We start from the raw sequence: 19,200 nt of genomic DNA on the forward strand, positions 1-19,200 counted from the left end.
CAGCGAAAACAGACCCAAATCTTGTGTGCTTGTACCGCCTGTGGAGCACTGATGGAGCTCGCTCTTGCGATAATTCCCTGTAAAGCGATTTATCGACTCCTTCCCCAGTCCAGCCCTTGCTGCTTGCTTGGCAGTTTTCACCAGAAATACCCAAGCCCTGACCAGAAATACCCGACCTCCGGGGTAGTAGCTGGTGATTGACAGGGTAGGGAATTAGGGTGGGATATTCTGATGCGGTGACTGATGTAAAGCGAAGTGCCCTGCAGACAGGAATCGGCAGGCTCTGGGAGATACAGACGGGGAAAGCAAAGGTACCTTGCATGGGAGCAGTCACACCAGGATAACAAATGGGCCACCTGGGCTATCTCATTCCCAGCGGATCTACTTCTGCATCCTGCAGAAAAATTCATAAGCTGCTCCTCTGTTGGGAGGCAGAAAATACGATCTGTTCAGAACACTTCAGATATGGTCCATCAAAAGCACTTTTCTGCCCCACATTTCCACTGGTGTGCGAGACGGCAGTGGGGGGGAGCAGCCCCTCCAGAGGGCTCGGTGGGGAGGGATCCCCTCTGCAGGAAGGTTTTGCTGGAGGACAGAAGGTGAAGGGAAGTCCTGAAACACATCCAGATCACACATGCTCCTTTCTCCCGTATGGGGAAAGTTTCTCTTTCACCTTTTCCTACCAAAGACACTCCCTAAAAAAGGAGTGAGGGAGTTTAGAAATAAAGGCAGGTTTCACTGGAATAGAAACTGGAATAGGCATCTTCTCAAAGCAGAGACAAAATGAGCCAGAAAAAGAGTCTGTAAATAGATTTGTCTCCTGACACGGTGTCCTTTCAGGCTTGCTTCCAGCACCTTTTTCCAGGTGTCCACACCAGCTCCAGGCGGGTTGGCAGGACCTTAGGAAGAGCTGCTGCTTCTGCCACCTTGGAGGGTGGTCACCGTGTGTGCTCTCCGCTCCCCGGTCCCCAGCTGTCCCTGGGTCACTGCTGCCCGCGTGGGGAGCTCAGGCGCTCCCCGCACCCCCTGCCCCACCGTGCCCTCCGCAGGTCTGGTGGCTGCCAGCGAAGAAGAGGCATCTCCTCCTTCCCAGGCCCTGCTTGATCCCCGCTTCCAACGCAGCGCGCCCCAGCAGGGAGGGGAGTTCGGTTCTTGTATGAAAGCCCCGCTTTCCCGTCGTCTGCCTCCGCTCCCCTCCGTGAAGCACTGCCGGTGGCTCCAGCCGATAACCCCCACCGAGCCCCTACACCCCCACCCGAGTGTCAGGCTGGTTTGTTACCTCCGGCCAGGTCTTTGGGTCGGGGCTCACACCGCAGGCCCCTAAAAATTGCTCCCAGCCCTTGCTCCTGCCAGGCAGGTCCTGACAAGAGGCTACAAGCTGAAAAAGGAAAAGCAAAAAGCACAAAGATGACAGTGAGCACAGCCCCACTTCGCTCAGTTTTGCTGGACTGAATTTATTGACATACTAGTATTCATCAGCAAAGTGTTTTCCGTACATATTATTTAAAATGTTGGTTCAGCTGCTTGAAAACCCAGGGACTTTTAGTCCGCTCCCCTCCTCTCCCACCCCCACAGTAAATAAGTTCTCAAGGGTAGAAGAAAGGAAAAGAAAAAGGAAGAAAATGAAACACACTTGGGCTTTTGCTATTGGTTGCAAAGCCATTTTCCACTGGAAAAATGTGTAAAAAGAATATTCTACTAGAACTATAGCAAAATAAGTTATTTTCAGCTGGGATTCTAGGGATGGGTATGAGTTAAGGTGGTTAACTCTTTTCCTAAAACCTTTTTCTCTAAATTCCTTGCTACTTACCTATTTTATCTAACATAAAAATATTGTTCACCCTTTTCTCCAGCTGAATACTTTGTTTTCTCATAGCTAAAAAAACCAAAAATTATAGCTTTCCTCTGAGCATCTCTACAACCCTTCTGATTTTCAGCCAAACCTAGTCATTTGCAAAGGTGTTATTCTGGTATCTAGCAGACACCCTGCAGAATCCATGGGCAAGTACATTCCTTTTTGGTCAAGTTAAAGCCTGTTGACAAGAATAAAGCTCTCTGGAAATTGCAAAAAGTAGATAGGAAAAGTTTCACGAGAAGTTTTCTGCTGGGGGAGCATTGCAACTTGGCGTAGCAGAGGGATGCCTGTGATTATTCGCCACCCACAAATTTGAAGGCATTAATTTTTTGTTAATTGGTCACTTGGAGAATAAAGCCTTGGAATGTGTTAATTTCTAGGACTGGATGTGACTCGACTCTACAATGAGGACATTTTGCCAAGATATGTCTGGTGTTGGCTGTCCTGACATCACAGATTCAGCTGAAGAACAGTTTAATAAGGTTTTGATTGTGGTTGCGATGCCAGTACGCATTCATTCGTGATGGACTACAGCAACATGGCACTCCAAACGTATCGCCTGATGTACGGCCATGTCGAGCTTAGAGTAAATGTAGGAATAAAATGTGCTGGGTCGTGAAGGGACAATGGATTGAGAGCAGCCCTGAGGAGAAGGACTTGGGGGTGTTGGTGGATGAGAAGCTCCACACGCCCCGGCAACGTGCGCTGGCAGCCCAGAAACCCCCTGCAGCCTGGGCTGCATCCCCAGCAGCGTGGGCAGGGGGGCGAGGGGGGGATTCTGCCCCTCTGCTCCGCTCGGGGGACACCCCCCTGCAGCGCTGCCTCCAGCGCTGGGGCACCAACAGCAGAGGGACACGGAGCTGTTGGAGCGGGGCCAGAGGAGGCCCCGGAGATGCTGGGAGGGCTGGAGCCCCTCTGCTGTGAGGACAGGCTGAGAGAGCTGGGGAGGTTCAGCCTGGAGAAGACAAGGCTCCGGGGAGACCTTCCAGCCCCTTCCAGTCCCTCAAGGGGCTCCAGGAAAGCTGGGGAGGGACTCTGGAGCAGGGAGGGGAGCCATGGGACGTGTCCCCTTGGCCTGCCCTCCTGTGCCCCAGCCCCTCACTGTCCCCAAGGCCTGGGGCTGGGTCCTCACCACCCGCACCCATGTCTCTCCTGGGCTGGGGAGACCACAAGGGACAGAGGAGCCCAAACGCAGCTGCCAAAGTACCAAACAAGAGAGAGGGAAAGCATTTTTACTGTGACTTCCTTGTTTTATTCTTTTTTGAAATTTTTGATTGCCCAGTCTTGAAAAGAACTGAGGAAGCAGATAGAACGGGCCTTAGTGTGGAAGGCCAGTGCTTCCTCCTGGCAGGCCTGCGGTGGTTTTCTCCAGAGGAACAGCTGTCTCTCTGGCGTCTTTTCTTCATCCTAACTAATTTGCTTCATTTGCATTCCACCTAAACATGAGGAGGAACTTTGCTGTGAGGGCAGCAGAGCCCTGGCACAGGCTGCCCAGAGAGGTGGGGGAGTCTCCGTCTCTGGAGACATTCCAACCCCGCCTGGACGCGTTCCTGTGCCACCTGCTCTGGGTGACCCTGCTCTGGCCGGGGGTTGGACCGGGTGATCTCCAGAGGGCCCTTCCAACCCTCTGATTCTGTGATTCTATGATCTGTTGCTCTTCTCCATGAGCTGCCACGGAGGATCAGCTTCATCTCCAACTTCCCGTCAAGCAGCCTTCTCATCCTCAGGCCGAAGAAACACCACCTCCAGGTGCCAGGAACCATAGTGGCCCTCAGAGGGACTTCTCCCGGCGCAGCAGCCTGCAGAAGCCATGTTGTATTGTTCCCTTTTCTTGGGGCTCAGAGCAGAGGAGATGGTACCCCTTCAGAAGGGGGGTGGGGGGATGGGAAGGCTCACAAGACCCACAGCCATCATCAGACTAATTGCTGATGCTGGGGAGATGGAATATGTGAGCCAGCAAGCAAGACAGGCATGGAGGGTGGGCCTCTCGGCTAGTGCCGGGTGCGGAGGTCGGGCCGCCGGTAGGGTGCTGGCTGGGTGCTCTTACGGCCCCGTGTTGATGGTGGTGTGGAGGGGAGCCCGGGCACGATGGAGTGGTGCCAGGGGAGCCGTCCTGGAGGAGGATCCACCTCCATGGGCTCCTCTTCATCTGGAGGCGGATCCACCTCCATAGGCTCCTCTTCATCTGGAGGCGGATCCACCTCCATGGGCTCCACACCATCAGCTACATGAGTGATGGCCATTGCGGCCAAGTAGCTGATGGTGCCTCCCCTCTGACGCCGCCTCTTCTTCGGTGCCTCCCACAAGCGCTCCTCTCGCTGCCCATGCAGAGGTGGGCACCCGCTCGCCTTGCTGCTGTGGGTCCTCTTTCCGCCAACCATTGTAGAGGTCGAGGGCCCAGAAGCTCAGCGAAAGCAGGCCAACTGCTGGGGGTCCCGTATTTATAGGGTCCGGAACAGAACAAGGTGAGGTAGCTCGTGGCATCAGGAGGCCATTGTGATGGTTATCCAAATAACCATATATGGCTCTTCTGGCAGCTGGGGGGCCTGGGACCTTAAAGGTACCCTATTGCACGAGGAAGAGGAGGGTCAGGGGGGCCTGAGGGACCCTTTCCTGGGGGTCGCTCCCCTGTGTCCATTCCTAATGGAGGGACATTTCAGGGATCAGGTCTGAAACGGGGGCAAAGATTTTTCTGAGGAGGGCCAGAATCGTTTGGACTCTATCCACCCGCCCTTTTGGTCTGCCTTTTAATGGCCGCGGGGCTGTTTAACATCTACGTCAGCCAGAGGGAGAGTTTCCACCAGCTTCGGTGGAATTCGGATCAGGCCCAATGTGAGTGTGTCCTTACAGAGCTTGGGGAGAAGAGGGGGAAACTGCAAGTTCTAACTGGTCCAGAGGGGCGAGGCAGAGGGCAAAGGGAAGATGCTGCTACCATTGCGCTTCATTAGCAGAAGGACACATTGCTGATTTCTCAGGGGGGATGGCAATAGAACCCTGGATGTGATTCACATTTCGCTACTGGGAAAATGAAGGGGAGCTTTACCAACGATATGAGTGAAGCTGCACAACATCCTAAATCACAGCAGCTCTCAATTCATCCCCAAAACCAAGCGCTTTGTGCAGAGTGCTGCTTACAGACTCAGTTCTCAGCCTCTCCCGGTCTGGTCCAGACAGCGACCAGCAAGAACTTATTGCAATTTTGTCAGTCCTAGGAATGGATCAGACTCACGCTACTCCAACCCTAGAATGCATCATCTCCACCCAGGAGCTACAACGGCCCATCTCAGTGCTGTTCCTGGATGCATCTTTCCACTAGAAGAAACTAACCTTTGTATCCAAACCAATGGGATTACAACTTGGTTTCTGGGTGTCCTTCAAAAGCTGGAAAAAGCTCTCCCTTCTACCAGGCTGCATTTAAAACACAACTCTGGGCTCCTTTTCTACGCAGGATCATGACTTTCTGGTGCACAAAAGTCTGTAACCCACAAATAAATATTATTAGGGGAGCTTTCTGCACCTGTTTATGAGCAATAAGGAGAAATGGCCACTGCTCACTGCTTGCCACGACAGTGATCTCATGCCTTGCCAGGACAGTGATCTCATGCTCTGTTCCAGGCGAGCCCCTCGGACTCGGGTGCTCAACACTCTACACAAACTCCTGGAATAAATGGCTTGGGCTGGCATGAGCAGGGAGCTGCAAGAGCCGCACCATACTGGCATCACATGGATAGCCATTACTCAGGCCTCTCATTAATGTTTACTGAAGAGAAATGCTTGCTGAGTTGTAACTGGGAAGAAACCACCCGATTATTGAAGACACTGTCCTGAGCCTTCAGCCTGCCCCGTTTCCAAGCAGACTGCCAGGGTGAGGGGGTTGCAGCAGCAGAGGCGGGCAAGGGCAGAATCTCCCCACCTTGCGATCACATACACGCACACACATCCGTACTCACACCCCCACACGCACCCTGCTGGATATCCGTGATCAGCAAAGCTCGGAGCTCGTGTAAGTCCCTGTGGCACGAAGGCAGCACCATGCAGAAACCCAGCACCATGATGAAGTGCAGGTACCAGGATGCTGTCAGTAGAAACCACGGTCTGAAGGTCTGGCCATAAAAGCTGTATCTAACCCTTTCCCAGGCAGAGCTGCAAAAGAAGAAGGTGTTTTTCAGTGCTCCCTCCGAACGGCCACTGAATGATGCTTTGGCCAAAACCAGCTTTAGCTGTCCACGCAGGTCACAGACGCCCCGTAACAGAGCTGAAGCAAAATGTCCTGAGACTGGGGAACTGAGCCGTGGAACAGCCTCAGCTGCAGACTTTAGAGCATGTGGCACCCTGTGGGTAAATGCAGCTTTTTGTCTTTCTTGATCTTGGCCCAGAAGGGTGAGAAGGGCCTTTTGGTGAGGGACAAGCAAGCCTGAAAAAATCGAGAGAGTGGTATTAACTGAGCAAAGAGTAAGTCAGTACCCTGTGATAAGGACGAAACATGAAGAGCCAGACAGGCACGAATCTATGATCTAATTTGTAATTGTTGCGACCACTGTTAGAAGAGTCACAACAACTCTGCGCCGGTTTAAGGGATGTGGGTCTGTGTCTGCCTCTTGTCACGGCCACATACCTCTGGCAGTGTTTTGCCACGGGCACGTGTGCTTTAACAGCCTTTCAGAGTATGTGTGTTACGCCAAGACGCTTGGCTGAGTCTGGCTGCCAGCCTGAGCCTTTACGTAGGTATCTGCCACTATTCGGGAGCAAGAACACCCTGTTATGGCAACCACTGATGTTAAGGATATGTTTTTTATGGCCCCTGTGCAACCTGAGGACCAAAATCGTTTTGCTTTTACCTGGGAAGGACGGCGGTTCGCTTTTACACGACCCACGTTAGCCCATCATGCTTTAGCAAGAGAATTAGAACAAATCTCACCAGAGGAAGGAGTTAGAATTTACCAATATGTAGATGATGTGTTAATAGGAGGGAGCCAGGTGGAAAAGGTTCAAAAACCACAAGATGACATTATCGTTTATCTGGAGAATTTGGGATTAAAAATCCCACCTGAAAAAAATCCAGACCCCGTCTAATGAGGTCAAATACTTAGGAATTTGGTGGAAAGGGGGAATAACGTGCATCCCTAAAGATACCCTTTCCACACCAGATCAGGTAAAAATGCCTGAGTCAAAGAAGGAGCTGCAGCATGCGTTAGGGTTACTTGTATTCTGGAGAAAACACATCCCAGACTTTTCTATCATTGCAAGACCACTATATGATCCATTGCGAAAAAGCGCGTCCCGGGACTGGACTCCAGCCCACGAGGAAACTTTGCAGCTTTTGCTATTTGAGGCAGCTCATCACCAGGCCCTTGGCCCAATACACCCTGCTGACCCCGTGCAAATGGAGCAGGGATTTGCCCAGTCAGGATGGTCGATGCGCTTCTGGCAAAAAGGCCTTGAAGGACCCCCTCGTCCCATCGGGTTTTACTCCCGCAGCTTTAAGGATGCAGAGAAATGGTATACTGTATGGGAAAAGGGACTGTTTGTGGTTAGCTTAGCATGGCGGGAGGCAGAACGTACCATCCACCAACAGCCGAGAGTGCTTAGAGGCCCCTTTGATGTAATTAACAGTGTTTTAGCTGGAACACCTCCCCCTGACGGGGTGGCACAAAGAGCTTCAGTATGAAAACGGTATGCACAAATAGAGAGGTATTGTGACACCTTTAAGGTGCCTGAAGGCGCTATCAAGAATTTGGTTACTCAAGAGGAAGTAGCCTCAGATCGGGAAGATGACACACCCCCTCCTGTCGTGCAAGTAGCACCCCCCCTCATTTTTGGAACAATTGCAAAATGTCTGGTTTACAGACGCTTCTGCCAAACGAGGAGGCAAGAGCTGGAAATATCGTGCAGTTGCAGTACAGGTAGACACCGATCAAAAAATAGTTACTGAAGGGGAAGGCAGTGCCCAAGTGGGAGAATCAGAGGCTGTGTGGAGTGTTTTTCAGCATGAAGCTCCGTCTGCCTCTCCTGTCTATATCTGTACTGATTCTTTTGCTGTTTTTAAAGGGCGCACTGAGTGGCTTCCATTCTGGGAACAGAACAGGTGGGAGGTCAATCGGGTGCCCGTGTGGCAAAAAGAAAAGTGGCAAGACATTCTAACTATTGCTAAACAAGGGAATTTCGCAATAGCATGGGTCGCCTCCCACCAGGCGAATGAAACCCCAGCTAGCCGATGGAATAACAGAGCCGACGAGGTGGCCCAACATGCCCATTTGCGGAATGAACCAGTGGTGGAGAATTGGGAGCGACTCTTAGAGTGGTTACGTGTGAAAAGAGGGCACTCAGGGGTTAAAGACCTGTATCGGGAAGCTCAATCAAGAGGTTGTCCGGCCACCGAGAACACTGCCAGACTTGTATCTCAGCTTGTGGCCAGTGCCGTATGCGGTTAGAAAAACACCCTCTTAAAGACGACCCGTTACCTGTTCAAACAGGTAAAGCACTATGGGATGCCTGGCAAATAGACTACGTTGGCCCATTCTGAAGGTCTAACGGGAAATATTATGTACCAGGAGGGGTGGAAATTGTGTCGGGCCCGGTGCAAGCTGAGGCTTTTTCCCGTGCCGCAGGAGAAAGCACTGTTAAGGCCTTGCAACGGTGGTTCAGTACTTTCCCTAAGCCTCAGTCTATCCAGTCAGACAATGGCTCTCGCTTTACTGCCAAGGTTGTACAAGATTGGGCAAAAGAGAAAGGAATTCAATGGATGTTCCACACTCCATATTATCCTCAAGCCAACGGAATAGTGGAACGCGCTAATGGTCTTCTCAAACGATTCCTCAAACCCCATGAGTCAAGGTGGGATGAGCGTCTTTGGGAAGCTGTCACACATGTCAATAGTCGATGGGAGACAAACGGGTGTCCGAAAATTACAGCCTTCTGCCCACAAGCTCCTGCAATAGTCCTGGTCACATCGGCCCTGGACCACCCCACTAAACCTTCATGTTACCCTGGACAACCAGTCCTGGTAGAGCTACCTACTGTAGGGGCAGTTCCCCTAGTGTTAAGCACGCCTCTTAATAAGCATGTCTGGGTAGCAAAGGATGCCCTCGGCAAAGAACATAAAATCAATACAAGACGGATTGTCCCATCTTTTTAGTAACAGTTAAACCCGGTTCTTGAACTGATCCGAGGACAGTTTTTCTTTTTTCTTGTTTGTCTAGGAGCAGCCCACCGGGGACGCCATCGCAGACCATACTGAAGATACACGTGGATATCAGTATTTTGCATTGTACTGGTAACAATTGCTGCGTTTGTGTTTTTAGGATGTATTACATATTACCGCAGAAATTGAATCATTGAACATTACGGGCCAGCCACCTGGAGCCCCCATGAGTGGATTAGTGGTGCTCGAGGACTCGTTTATAATCTACACTGTACAATTCGACTCCACGCTGTTTTAGAACTTATTACTAATGAAACTGCTCGCGCCCTGGATCTATTGGCAGACCAGACCACGCAAACGCCAACTGCAATTTTGCAACACCGCATGGTTCTCGATTACCTGCGAGCTGAGGAAGGAGGCGTTTGTGGCAAATTAAATGATTCAAAGTGTCATTTAAAAATTGATGATAATGGTCAAGTTGTTAAACAAATAACCTTTGGAATAAGGAAATTGGCCCATGTCCCTGTTCAAACCTGGAAAGGTTGGGAAATTAATCCCTTCTCATGGCTTCCAGGTGCCCTGTGGGTTAAGCATGTGCTGTTTTATATGTTGTGTGGTATAGCAGTGTTGTTGTTTTTACCATGCCTTGTTCCGTGTTTAATACAATTACTTCAGTGCATTGTAACCAATACGCAGTTTGTAGCCGCTCCATCACCAGATGGTGTCAAATATATCCGTGCAGCGTACCAGCCGAAGTGTTCAGTTGTAGAAATTTCGTGACCAAATGCTTTTTTCCTGCTTTACTATCTCCTCTCTCTATCACCACCTTGGACCCTGAAGACAGCAACAGCAACGGGGTGGTGTGAGAGGCTGGAACTTTAAAATAATTGTCTCAAAGCTTGCTTAAGCTTCTGCAAATTGACAGCAGGCTTGCAGGCTGACAGGAAGCTTGCTTGTATCTATTTAGCACCTTCTGCAGACCATCCATCCTCCTGCTCGCCAGCCACCCCCCAGGACTGCCATCGGCTGAGGAGGGCCTTTGGCTCTCAGAGTGGCCAGACCCTGCCTAGCCCGGCGCCCACCTGAGCCTGTGTTGTTAACTCCAAAAGTGCTGAAGCACAATGACTGTGCCAAGCGCTGCCCAAACACCAAGGGGGCAGGAAAAGCTCCTACGGCTCCTTACTCCTACGTGTAAAATGACAATTCGCTGGGCAAAGGCCGCCGTCACGCTGATTGGTCAAGCTACAGACCGACCTGGGCTACCTGGACTAAAACTGGTGCAGCGACCCACCACAATTTGGGGAATCAGGACCGAGACCCCCACCACCATCAGCCACGGATCAACGGGACACCACTGAACTTCCAGAGGACCGCTGAGACATTGGCGGGCCTATGGTGGTCACTATACTCTTGCTACGCTCTGTAATACTGCTTCTCTTTTCTGCCTTTCCTCTACTTCTGCCTTTACTCTATCGCGTGTCTTAGTGACTTTTGCTGGGTAATGACAATAGACCTGCAGTGAGTGGTGTCTGACCTCGTTTGCATCTTAATTTCACAGTTGGAATCATTGCGAAACTCTCCCAGGCCCAATGTAGTTGGAACAGAACACAACACTTAGGGAGCTGAGATCCCGGGAAGCAGCCCCAGACTCCTCCAGGGAAGCTTCCCGAGGGGTTTTTCTCTTTTTTAGGAAAACTCTGTTCTCCGGGATCCACCCGAAACTCCTCCCAGGCATCTCCCGGAGTGTTCTCACCTCCGATTTACTGAACTGAAATACTGTGTAGGTCCCCCTAGACGCCTCAAAAATTCTTCCCAAGATGTTTTTTCTCTTTACAGGAAGATCGCTCTTCTGGGATCCACCTGAGACTCCTCCCAGGCATCTCCTGAAGTGCATTGACCCCTGTCTTAGTGTGGAATAATTACTAAATTGGCTAAAAATACAAAAGTACAGCATTGTTCACACATTAAGGAAAAGTATAAAATGAAGAGGCTTCTGAGGTAGAAAACAGCCGCAGCTGGCATGAAGAATACAACCCCTGTGGTTCTGTGATAAGGATGCTACATGAGGTACGGGACGGGATGCAATTATTCCGCGGCTTTACCTTATGATGTATAGCAGATACAGGAATGGGATGATACCATGAAACAGATAAGCTGCCAATTAGCTGCCCGCTCGATACTTGGAGCCAACATTTTGTCAAATTTTGATGAGATGCTGTCCTTTGTGCGAACTTTGCTCATTATAATGTCATTATAATACCAAAACACACCTCCATCCTGAAGGCTACCTGCCTCCAAGGTGCGACCACTCCTTGAGTCTGCGCCCTGAATTTCTCGTAAACGATACCTTTAATTGTGAAGCAAGAGAATTTTACACCAATCATGATAAAAGTATGTGTGACTGAAGTCACTCAAACTCCACTTTGAAGATAACAAATAGTATAAAAATAGTCTGAGAGAGGGGGGATACCCGGGGAAGACACCATCGCAAAGAATTACATCACTGATTTCCGGGATCAGTCAATGGGCTGAGCCTCTTCCCCCCCATAGGGACGCCTTTGGGTAAGACTTAGATTATACCGAGTGCTTTCTTGGGAAACTTCGGAAGTTCTCTAGAGAATCTCTTTCCTACATTTAGAGCCAGGCTGTATCTATATAACTTTGATGCTTGTTTCGTATATGTAACAATACTTTCATTTGCACGTGCTTTGCAGACAGTGTATTTCTCAAGGGCAATCCTGAGAACCTGTATATCTGTTGTTTAAATTAACTGCACTGTTTAAGTAGCCGGTCGTTTTGTTTTCTCACTGAACGTGACCAAAGACTCGAGAGTGGCCGTGCTAGTTCAGGAGCACGACTAGACTGAAGGTGCAGCCTACTGTTAGTGTATCCAAATCGTAACAGTTTAATACATATTAAACGCGACTGGACTGATAGTGCTAAACTGGGCATCACTCAGAACTTAAACCCAGCCGCACCTGGCCTCCCGCCTCGGTGAGGAGTGTTAGAACGCAAGGGGTTTATTTTCTGCCAAAACCGCTTTCCCCTTTTCACACAACAATTAGGGAGTTGAGATCCTGCTTAACAGCCCCAGACTCCTCCAGGGAAGCTTCCCGAGGGGTTTCTTCTTTTTTAGGAAAACTCTGTCCTCCGGGATCTACCGGAGACTCCTCCCAGGCACCTCCCAGCGTCTTTTGACCTCTGGTTTTGGGATGTGAGATCCCGGGAAGCAGCCCCAGACTCCTCCAGGGAAGCTTCCCGAGATCATGGAGAGGATCATCTTGATTGAGCTCTCACAGCAAGTGCAGGGTGGCCAAGGGATCAGGGCCAGCCAGCATGGGTTTAGGAAAGGGAGGTCCTGCTTAACCAACCTGATCTCTTTCTATAACCATGTCACCCACCTTCTGGATGCGGGGAAGGCTGTGGACGTTGTCTATCTGGACTTTGGTAAGGCCTTTGACACTGTCCCCCACAGCATTCTCCTGGAGAAGCTGGCGAATCATGGCACAGACAAGTGTACTCTTAGCTGGGTTAAAAACTGGCTGGATGGCCGTGCCCAGAGAGTTGGGATTAATGGGGTGAAATCCTCTTGGCAGCCAGCCACCAGTGGTGTCCCTCAGGGCTCAGTTTTGGGGCCAGTTTTGTTTAATATCTTTATCAATGATCTGGATGAGGGGATCGAGTGCACCCTCAGTCAGTTTGCAGACGACACCAAACTAGGTGGGAGTGTTGATCTGCTGGAGGGTAGGAAGGCTCTCCAGAGGGACCTGGACAGGCTGGATCCATGGTCCAAGGCCAACAGTAGGAGGTTTAATAAGGCCAAGTGTTGGGTCCTGCATTTCGGTCACAACAACCCCAAGCAATGCTACAGGCTTGGGGAAGAGTGGCTGGAAAGCTGCTCGGCAGAAAAGGACCTGGGGGTGCTGGTGGAGCCAGCTTAACATGAGCCAGCAGTGTGCCCAGGTGGCCAAGAAGGCCAACAGCATTCTGGCTTGTATCAGGAATAGTGTGGCCAGCAGGAGCAGGGAAGTGATGGTGCCTCTGTACTGGGCACTGGTGAGGCCTCACCTCGAGTGCTGTGTTCAGTTCTGGGCCCCGCTGTACAAGAGGGACACTGAGGTGCTGGAGCGTGTCCAGAGGAGAGTGACCAGGCTGGTGAGGGGTCTGGAGACCAGGGCATGTGGGGAGAGGCCGAAGGGGCTGGGCATGTTTAGCTTGGAGAAGAGGAGGCTGAGGGGAGACCTCATTGCCCTCCACAACTACCTGAAAGGAGGGTGGAGAGAGGTGGGGGTTGGCCTCTTCTCCCAGGGGAATAATGACAGGACCAGAGGAAATGGTCTGAAGCTGCGGCAGGGGAGGTTTAGATTAGACATTAGGAGGAATTACTTTACTGAAAGAGTGGTCAGGCACTGGAACAGCCTGCCCAGGGAGGGGGTTGAGTCGCCATCCCTAGAGGTATTTGAGAAACATTTACATTTGGTACTTCAGGGCATGCTCTAGTGGCAGAGATTGTAGGTTGTTTGGTTGGACTCGATGATCCAAAAGGTCCTTTCCAACCATGAAGATTCTATGGTTTTTTATTTTGGGGGAAAACTCTGTCCTCCGGGATCCACCTGAGACTCCTCCCAGGCATCTCCCAGAGTCTTTTGACCTCTGGTTTCGGGAGCTGAGATCCCAGGGAGCAGCCCCAGACTCCTCCAGGGAAGCTTCCCAAGGGGTTTTTTCTTTTTTCAGAAAGCTCCGTCCCCCAGGAACTGCCTGAAACTCTTCCCAGCCATCTCTTGGATTCTTATGAACTCTTTTTTAGGGACCTGAGATTATGGATAGCAGCCCCTGGCTGCTTTAAGGAATATCCCCAAGATGATTTTTATATTTTTTTTTCAGAAGCGTCTGTGATCCTGTATCCACCCATGAATCCTCCCAGCATCTCCCGTAGTGTTTCGACCTTTGCTTTAAAGTCCTGATATTCAAGGGAAAAGACCCAGACTCCTCCAATTCTTTTTGTACAATTGTTAATCCTCCAGGATCTACCTCGGCCTTCTCCCAGGCACGTCCCGGGTTCTTCTGACCTCTGCTTTAGGGACCTGAAATCCGAGATGGAAGCCCTGGACTCCTTCAGAGAATCTTCCTGAGATTTTGTTTCCTCTTTTTTACCAGGGAAGGTACCCCTGGGGATTTTTATTCTTTAGAGGAAAACTCCCTCCTCTGGGATCCACCCGAGACTCCTCCCAGGCATCTCCTGGAGTCTTTTGATCTCGTTTTAGGGACCTGAGATCCCGGTTACAGCCCCAGATGCCTCCAAGTGAGATACCCAATCTGTTTTTCCTCCTTTCAAGACAATGCTCTCTGCTCCGGGACCCACCCTTGACTCCTCCCAGGCATCTCTCGGACCCCAGACTCTCCAAGGCACCTTCCTTCTCTTTTGCAGAGTGATGTGTGCTTCAGGACCCACCGACCCTCCCATTTGGGGTAGGTCAGGGTTTGAGTTCTCTTCTGTGAGTTCACAAACCCACAGCTCCAGGGACACAGGGGCTGGGAAAGGCATTCCACGTGGAGCAAGCCCTGCACCAGCATTGCTCCCTCCATACTTTTGTCATCTGGGCCACCCATGGTCTTGAGGAGCTCCTCCTCAGCCCACACCTCCCGTTACGGCTAGGGTTAGGGTTCCCAGAGCACAAATCCTACAGCTCCAGGGACCCCGGGCCTGGAAAAGCCATGCCAAGGAGGGCAAGGACCTCACCAACATTGCTCCCTCCACACCTTTCTCATCCGGGCCACCCATGGTCCTGGGGACCTCAGCCTCCGCCCGAGCTGCCATCACTGCCTGTCACAGCGCTGCTGCGGGATCGTGAAGGCAAGAGCAGCTCCCAGTCCTGGCACCTTTAGTGTAGGAGCAGGCGCTGGATGTTTTCGATTTTGGACCTTGACTCTGCTGAGAACGACAGAGAGCGTTGGGACCGTTGCAAGCGCAGCTCCTCAGTGTTAGTGAGCCTGTTAAAGCGCTGCCGAGGGATAATGGGGGCAAGGAGCCCCTTTCAGTCATCTTCCGTGTGGGAGCAATCGCTGGACATTTTTGATTTTGGAGCTGGGCAAGAGTGGGAGAGGGCGAGGGGACCGTTACGTGGCAAGGAAAGCGCAGAGCCCCGGTGTCGGTGGGGCTGGGAAAGCGCTGCCACGGGACAGTGAGGGCAAGCAATTTAATGTGACCAATTTGAATGGAACAATCCAGGAATTCCTTACTTACAGAAACTCACTTGGTTACAGCCCACTGTCGCGTTAAAAGGGCTGTAGTTTCGATATTTGTCTGTCAGAGTCCCAGGACTTTCACTGATTTACTATCAGAGTCCCACCAAAGGACTTTCACTGAATCAGATTCACAAATAATCAAAATTAGTTATTTTACTGAGAGTGCCAGTCGCAGATTCGAGATTGCCGTTGATAAATTCACTGACTACAATAGCGCTCATTACTCAAGGTTAATATTGCTAGCAAAAATAACGATAGTACAAGAACCCGGGGTAACATTCCCCAGAGGGTGAAAGGCGCAGCGCTCACCCAGAAAGGCGTCCCTGCCTGGGGTGGAGGGAGAGAACACAGCCCATGGACTGATCCGTCAGGTATCAAGTTTCTTCTCTCCCAATTTAACAGTCATTTTCTCCATCCTTTTATCCCCAAAATTACGAGGTTTCCCTCCCCTAGGTGACGTGTAGTATGATTTGGGTGGAGAGATGAGTGCTATAGTCATATATGTTTAGCATGATCTCCAAAATCTTCATTAGCATATACAGGGGTGTCAACTTTAATATGCATTTCACAGGTAGCAAGGCAAAGGTCAATAAACGGGCATGGGAGACTCTCAAGGAAACAGAGAGCTACACAAGGTCTCTCTTATCTTGATTTTACTGTCTCTGCTGACGAAAAGCAGGGCTGTCCTGGCTCCCCAAGACTACCCCGTCATTTATGTATCCTGTGATAGCCAGACAAGCCTTCACTCCCCTGGGCTGCACAAGAGATAGCAAAGCCAGTCTGAATTGCTCTTTGAGCACAGAGGCTTCACCTAATTATCCAAATTCCACACCCACGCTAAGGGATGCTGGACTAAACTCATACTCCTTTTCTTTGGAGGAATTCTGAAAGGAAAAGGAACCAAAGAACTGTTACACCATGTAGAATTCTGTTGTACAGGAGATGTTTATTTGTTTGCTTGCTCTAAGAACTAAAGGTGGTTTCAAAACCCCAAAACGCAAGATAACCAAAGTACAGAACAAGACACTAGAGCTAAAACAAAGACATCTGTCTTGTCTGTACTATTGAGAGAAACCCTTGTCCAAGTCTGAGGCTAAGACCCCATCCAGCCACGCCTGGGCTCCATAAGGAGTTTAGAAAGCAAGGGGACCCACTCTGAACCTCGTGACTCAATGGGAGGCGCTTCCTCACTCTTTGGCTGTCCAGTCTCTGTAAGAATCAGTCTAACTTGATTCTGCCTGAATTTTCCTTTGTCTGTTTCTTCCATGCAGTAATTAATCATAGAATGGTTCTGGTTGGAAGGGCCCTTTAGAGGCCATCTAGTGCAGCCCCCCTGCAATGAGCTGGGACATCTTCAACTAGATCAGGTTGCTCAGAGCCCCGTCCCACCTGACCTGGAATGTTTCCAGGGATGGGGCAGCCCCCACCTCTCTGGGCAACCTGGCCCAGTGTCTCGCCACCCTCAGCATAAAAAAAAAGAAATCTTCCCAGATGCCCCATCCCTGCTCATCTCAGGGGGTTTGGACTAGATGGCCTCCAAAGGTCCCTTCCAACCCGAACTATTCTGTGTCTTCACTGATGTTTCCCTGTTGGCTCCTATGACCTCAGCAGCCCCGGCTCGTCTCCATAGGGCTCAAAGTGCGCTGCACCCAGCACGTCTCGGAGCAACAGGCTGAGGGCCCTCGCTGGCACCCCGTCCCTCTCCCCGTAGCACGTTCCCACAGCTTGTCATGGGCAAGCCTGATACTGTCCCCCTCCCGCTTCAAGCCCAGTTTAAAGCTCTGGCAACGGGCCCTGACAGCTTGTGAGCAAAGACCCTCTTCCCCTGTTCAGAAAGGGGAATCCCATCTGACACCAGCAAGCCTGGCACAGTGTAGGCCAACCCATTTGCAAAAAAAACCCAAAATTGCGGTGGTGACACCAGCCTTGGAGCCGTGTATTGCTAGACTGGGACTGCCTGTTTCTTCTAATGTTGCTGCGCGCAGCTGGAAGGAGAGAGGAAAAAATAACCCGTGCTCCAGATTCCCTTACCAACCGCCCCAGGGCCCTGAAGCCTCTTCTGGTTGCCCTTGGACTACGCATTGTGGCTTCACAGCCACCCACATGGAAGGGCAGTAATAGGCACTAGTCCCAGGGCCGAACCAGGCTGGGAAGTTTCCTAGAGGTGTCCTTAGCCCGGGCCCCAGGGAGGCAGCAGCCTTCCCTGAGAGGAGGGCCTGTCCGGCGTGTTGGACCCTCTGCTCTCCTTAGAAGGGCCTGGCCTACAACTGTCACCCGTCTCTTCTTCCTCCCAGAGGTGGTTGCGGCAGGGGGACAGGCCTTTCTGACCTTGGCAACACCTCTGGTGTAGATGGCTCCTCATCCACATCACCCACGGACTGGCCTCCCACATGCGGAGTGGAGCGCGGAGGACGTGCCTTTGTGGCGGGCGGGTCCCACAGCTGAGCTCCTCCGGCGAGGGTGGCGGCCACCGGCCGGACTCCCCTCTGGAGCCTCGCCAGGCCAAGGGCCGCGCCGCGCTCCGTGTGCCCGCTCCGCTCGCGGCGCTGCTGCTCGCTGGCACTCCCCGAGCTGCTTCGGAGAGGGGCGGAGGGTGGCCGAGACCCGCTGGGCCGCGGCCCGGCCCGGCCCCGGAGCGGCTCCCTCGGCGACCGGCCGCTGCCGCCGGTACCGCGCGTTTGAGCCTCCCGCCGTTGCCCCGGCAACGCCCAGACCTCGCCAACGGCTCTCGCGAGATGTGAGCGGCTCCCGCTCGGCTGTGTTCGGCCCCGCTCGCTTCCTCTCGGCTCTGCTCGGGAGCACTCGGCTCCGCTCTATCTCGCTCGGTTTCTCTCGGCTTTGTTCGGCCCCGTTCGGCTGTGCTCGGCCCTGCTCTGTTCCCCTCGTTTCCGCTCGGCTCTGTTCGGCCCCGCTGGGCTCTGCTCGGCCCTGCTCTGTTCCCCTCGTTTCCGCTCGGCTCTGCTCGGTCCCGCTCGGCTCTGCTCGGCCCCGCTCTACTCTTTTCGGCCTCGCTCGGCTCTGTTCGGCCCCGCTCGTCTCTGCTCGGCCCCGCTCTACTCTTTTCGGCCTCGCTCGGCTCTGTTCGGCCCCGCTCGGCTCTGCTCGGCCCCGCTCTACTCTTTTCGGCCCCGCTCGGCTCTGTTCGGCCCCGCTCGGCTCAGCTCGGCCCCGCTCGGCTCGGGTCGCCCTCATGCGCTGCACCGAGGTCCCGGTTCCGGTGCCCCGGCCGTGCCGGGCAGCCGCTCGGTGTCCCGCGGGTCCTCTCTGTCCGGGCAGGGCGCGGGGCCGCGCAACCGGACGCTGTGCGAGCTGGCAGCGGCGCTCAGCCTGGGCGGCACGGCGCTGGGCTTCGCCGCCCCGCTGCTGCTCGTGGCCGTCTGCTGCTGCTGCGTGGCCGGCGCCGTCCGCCGGCACCTCCGGCGGCGGCTGCTGCGGCTGCTGGCGGCGCTGGTGGCCGTCCTCGCCGGCTGCTGGCTGCCTTTCCACCTGCTCAAGAGCCTCTTCGCGTTGGCGGCCGCCGGGCTGCTGGGGCTGCCCTGCGCGCTGCTGGGGCTCATCGCCCGCCTGCACCCCTACGCCTCCTGCCCGGCCCACCGCAACAGCTGCCTCAACCCGCTGCTCTGCGCCTTCCTCGACGGCCGCTTCCGCGCCCGCTGCCGCCTGCCGCTGGGGCCGCGCCGCTCGCCCGCCGCCTGCCCCACGCTCAGCGGCCCCCCGCAGCGCTCCGAGCTGCCCCCGGCCACCACCAAGCTCTAGGGCCCGCGCTCCCCCGCAATAAACGCCCTTTCCGCTGCCGGAGCCCGCTGCCTTCTTCCCGCTGCTCCGCTGGGCGCGAGAGGGCGGCCACCGGCGGGGCTGGGGCCCGGCGCCCGCGGCCTCGCACCGCCCCCCTTTTCCCCGCCTTGTCCCCCCTGTGCGGCGCCGGGACTCCCCGCGGGGCTCCGGCCGGGACCGCCGG

At 53.1% G+C, this 19,200-nt stretch overlaps 1 protein-coding gene across 1 annotated transcript; it reads left to right on the forward strand.

Moving 5' to 3' along the window:
- Positions 1–8,276: 8,276 nt before the first annotated feature.
- Positions 8,277–18,998, forward strand: LOC134523010 (uncharacterized). The gene is made up of 4 exons (XM_063351367.1): positions 8,277–8,328; positions 8,464–8,689; positions 9,055–9,128; positions 17,926–18,998. The coding sequence occupies exons 1-4, from the start codon at positions 8,277–8,279 to the stop codon at positions 18,996–18,998; spliced, it is 1,425 nt and encodes a 474-aa protein (XP_063207437.1).
- Positions 18,999–19,200: the final 202 nt, after the last annotated feature.

The sequence above is a fragment of the Chroicocephalus ridibundus genome, chromosome 13, assembly GCF_963924245.1.
Source record: "Chroicocephalus ridibundus chromosome 13, bChrRid1.1, whole genome shotgun sequence".
Classification (NCBI taxonomy): domain Eukaryota; kingdom Metazoa; phylum Chordata; class Aves; order Charadriiformes; family Laridae; genus Chroicocephalus; species Chroicocephalus ridibundus.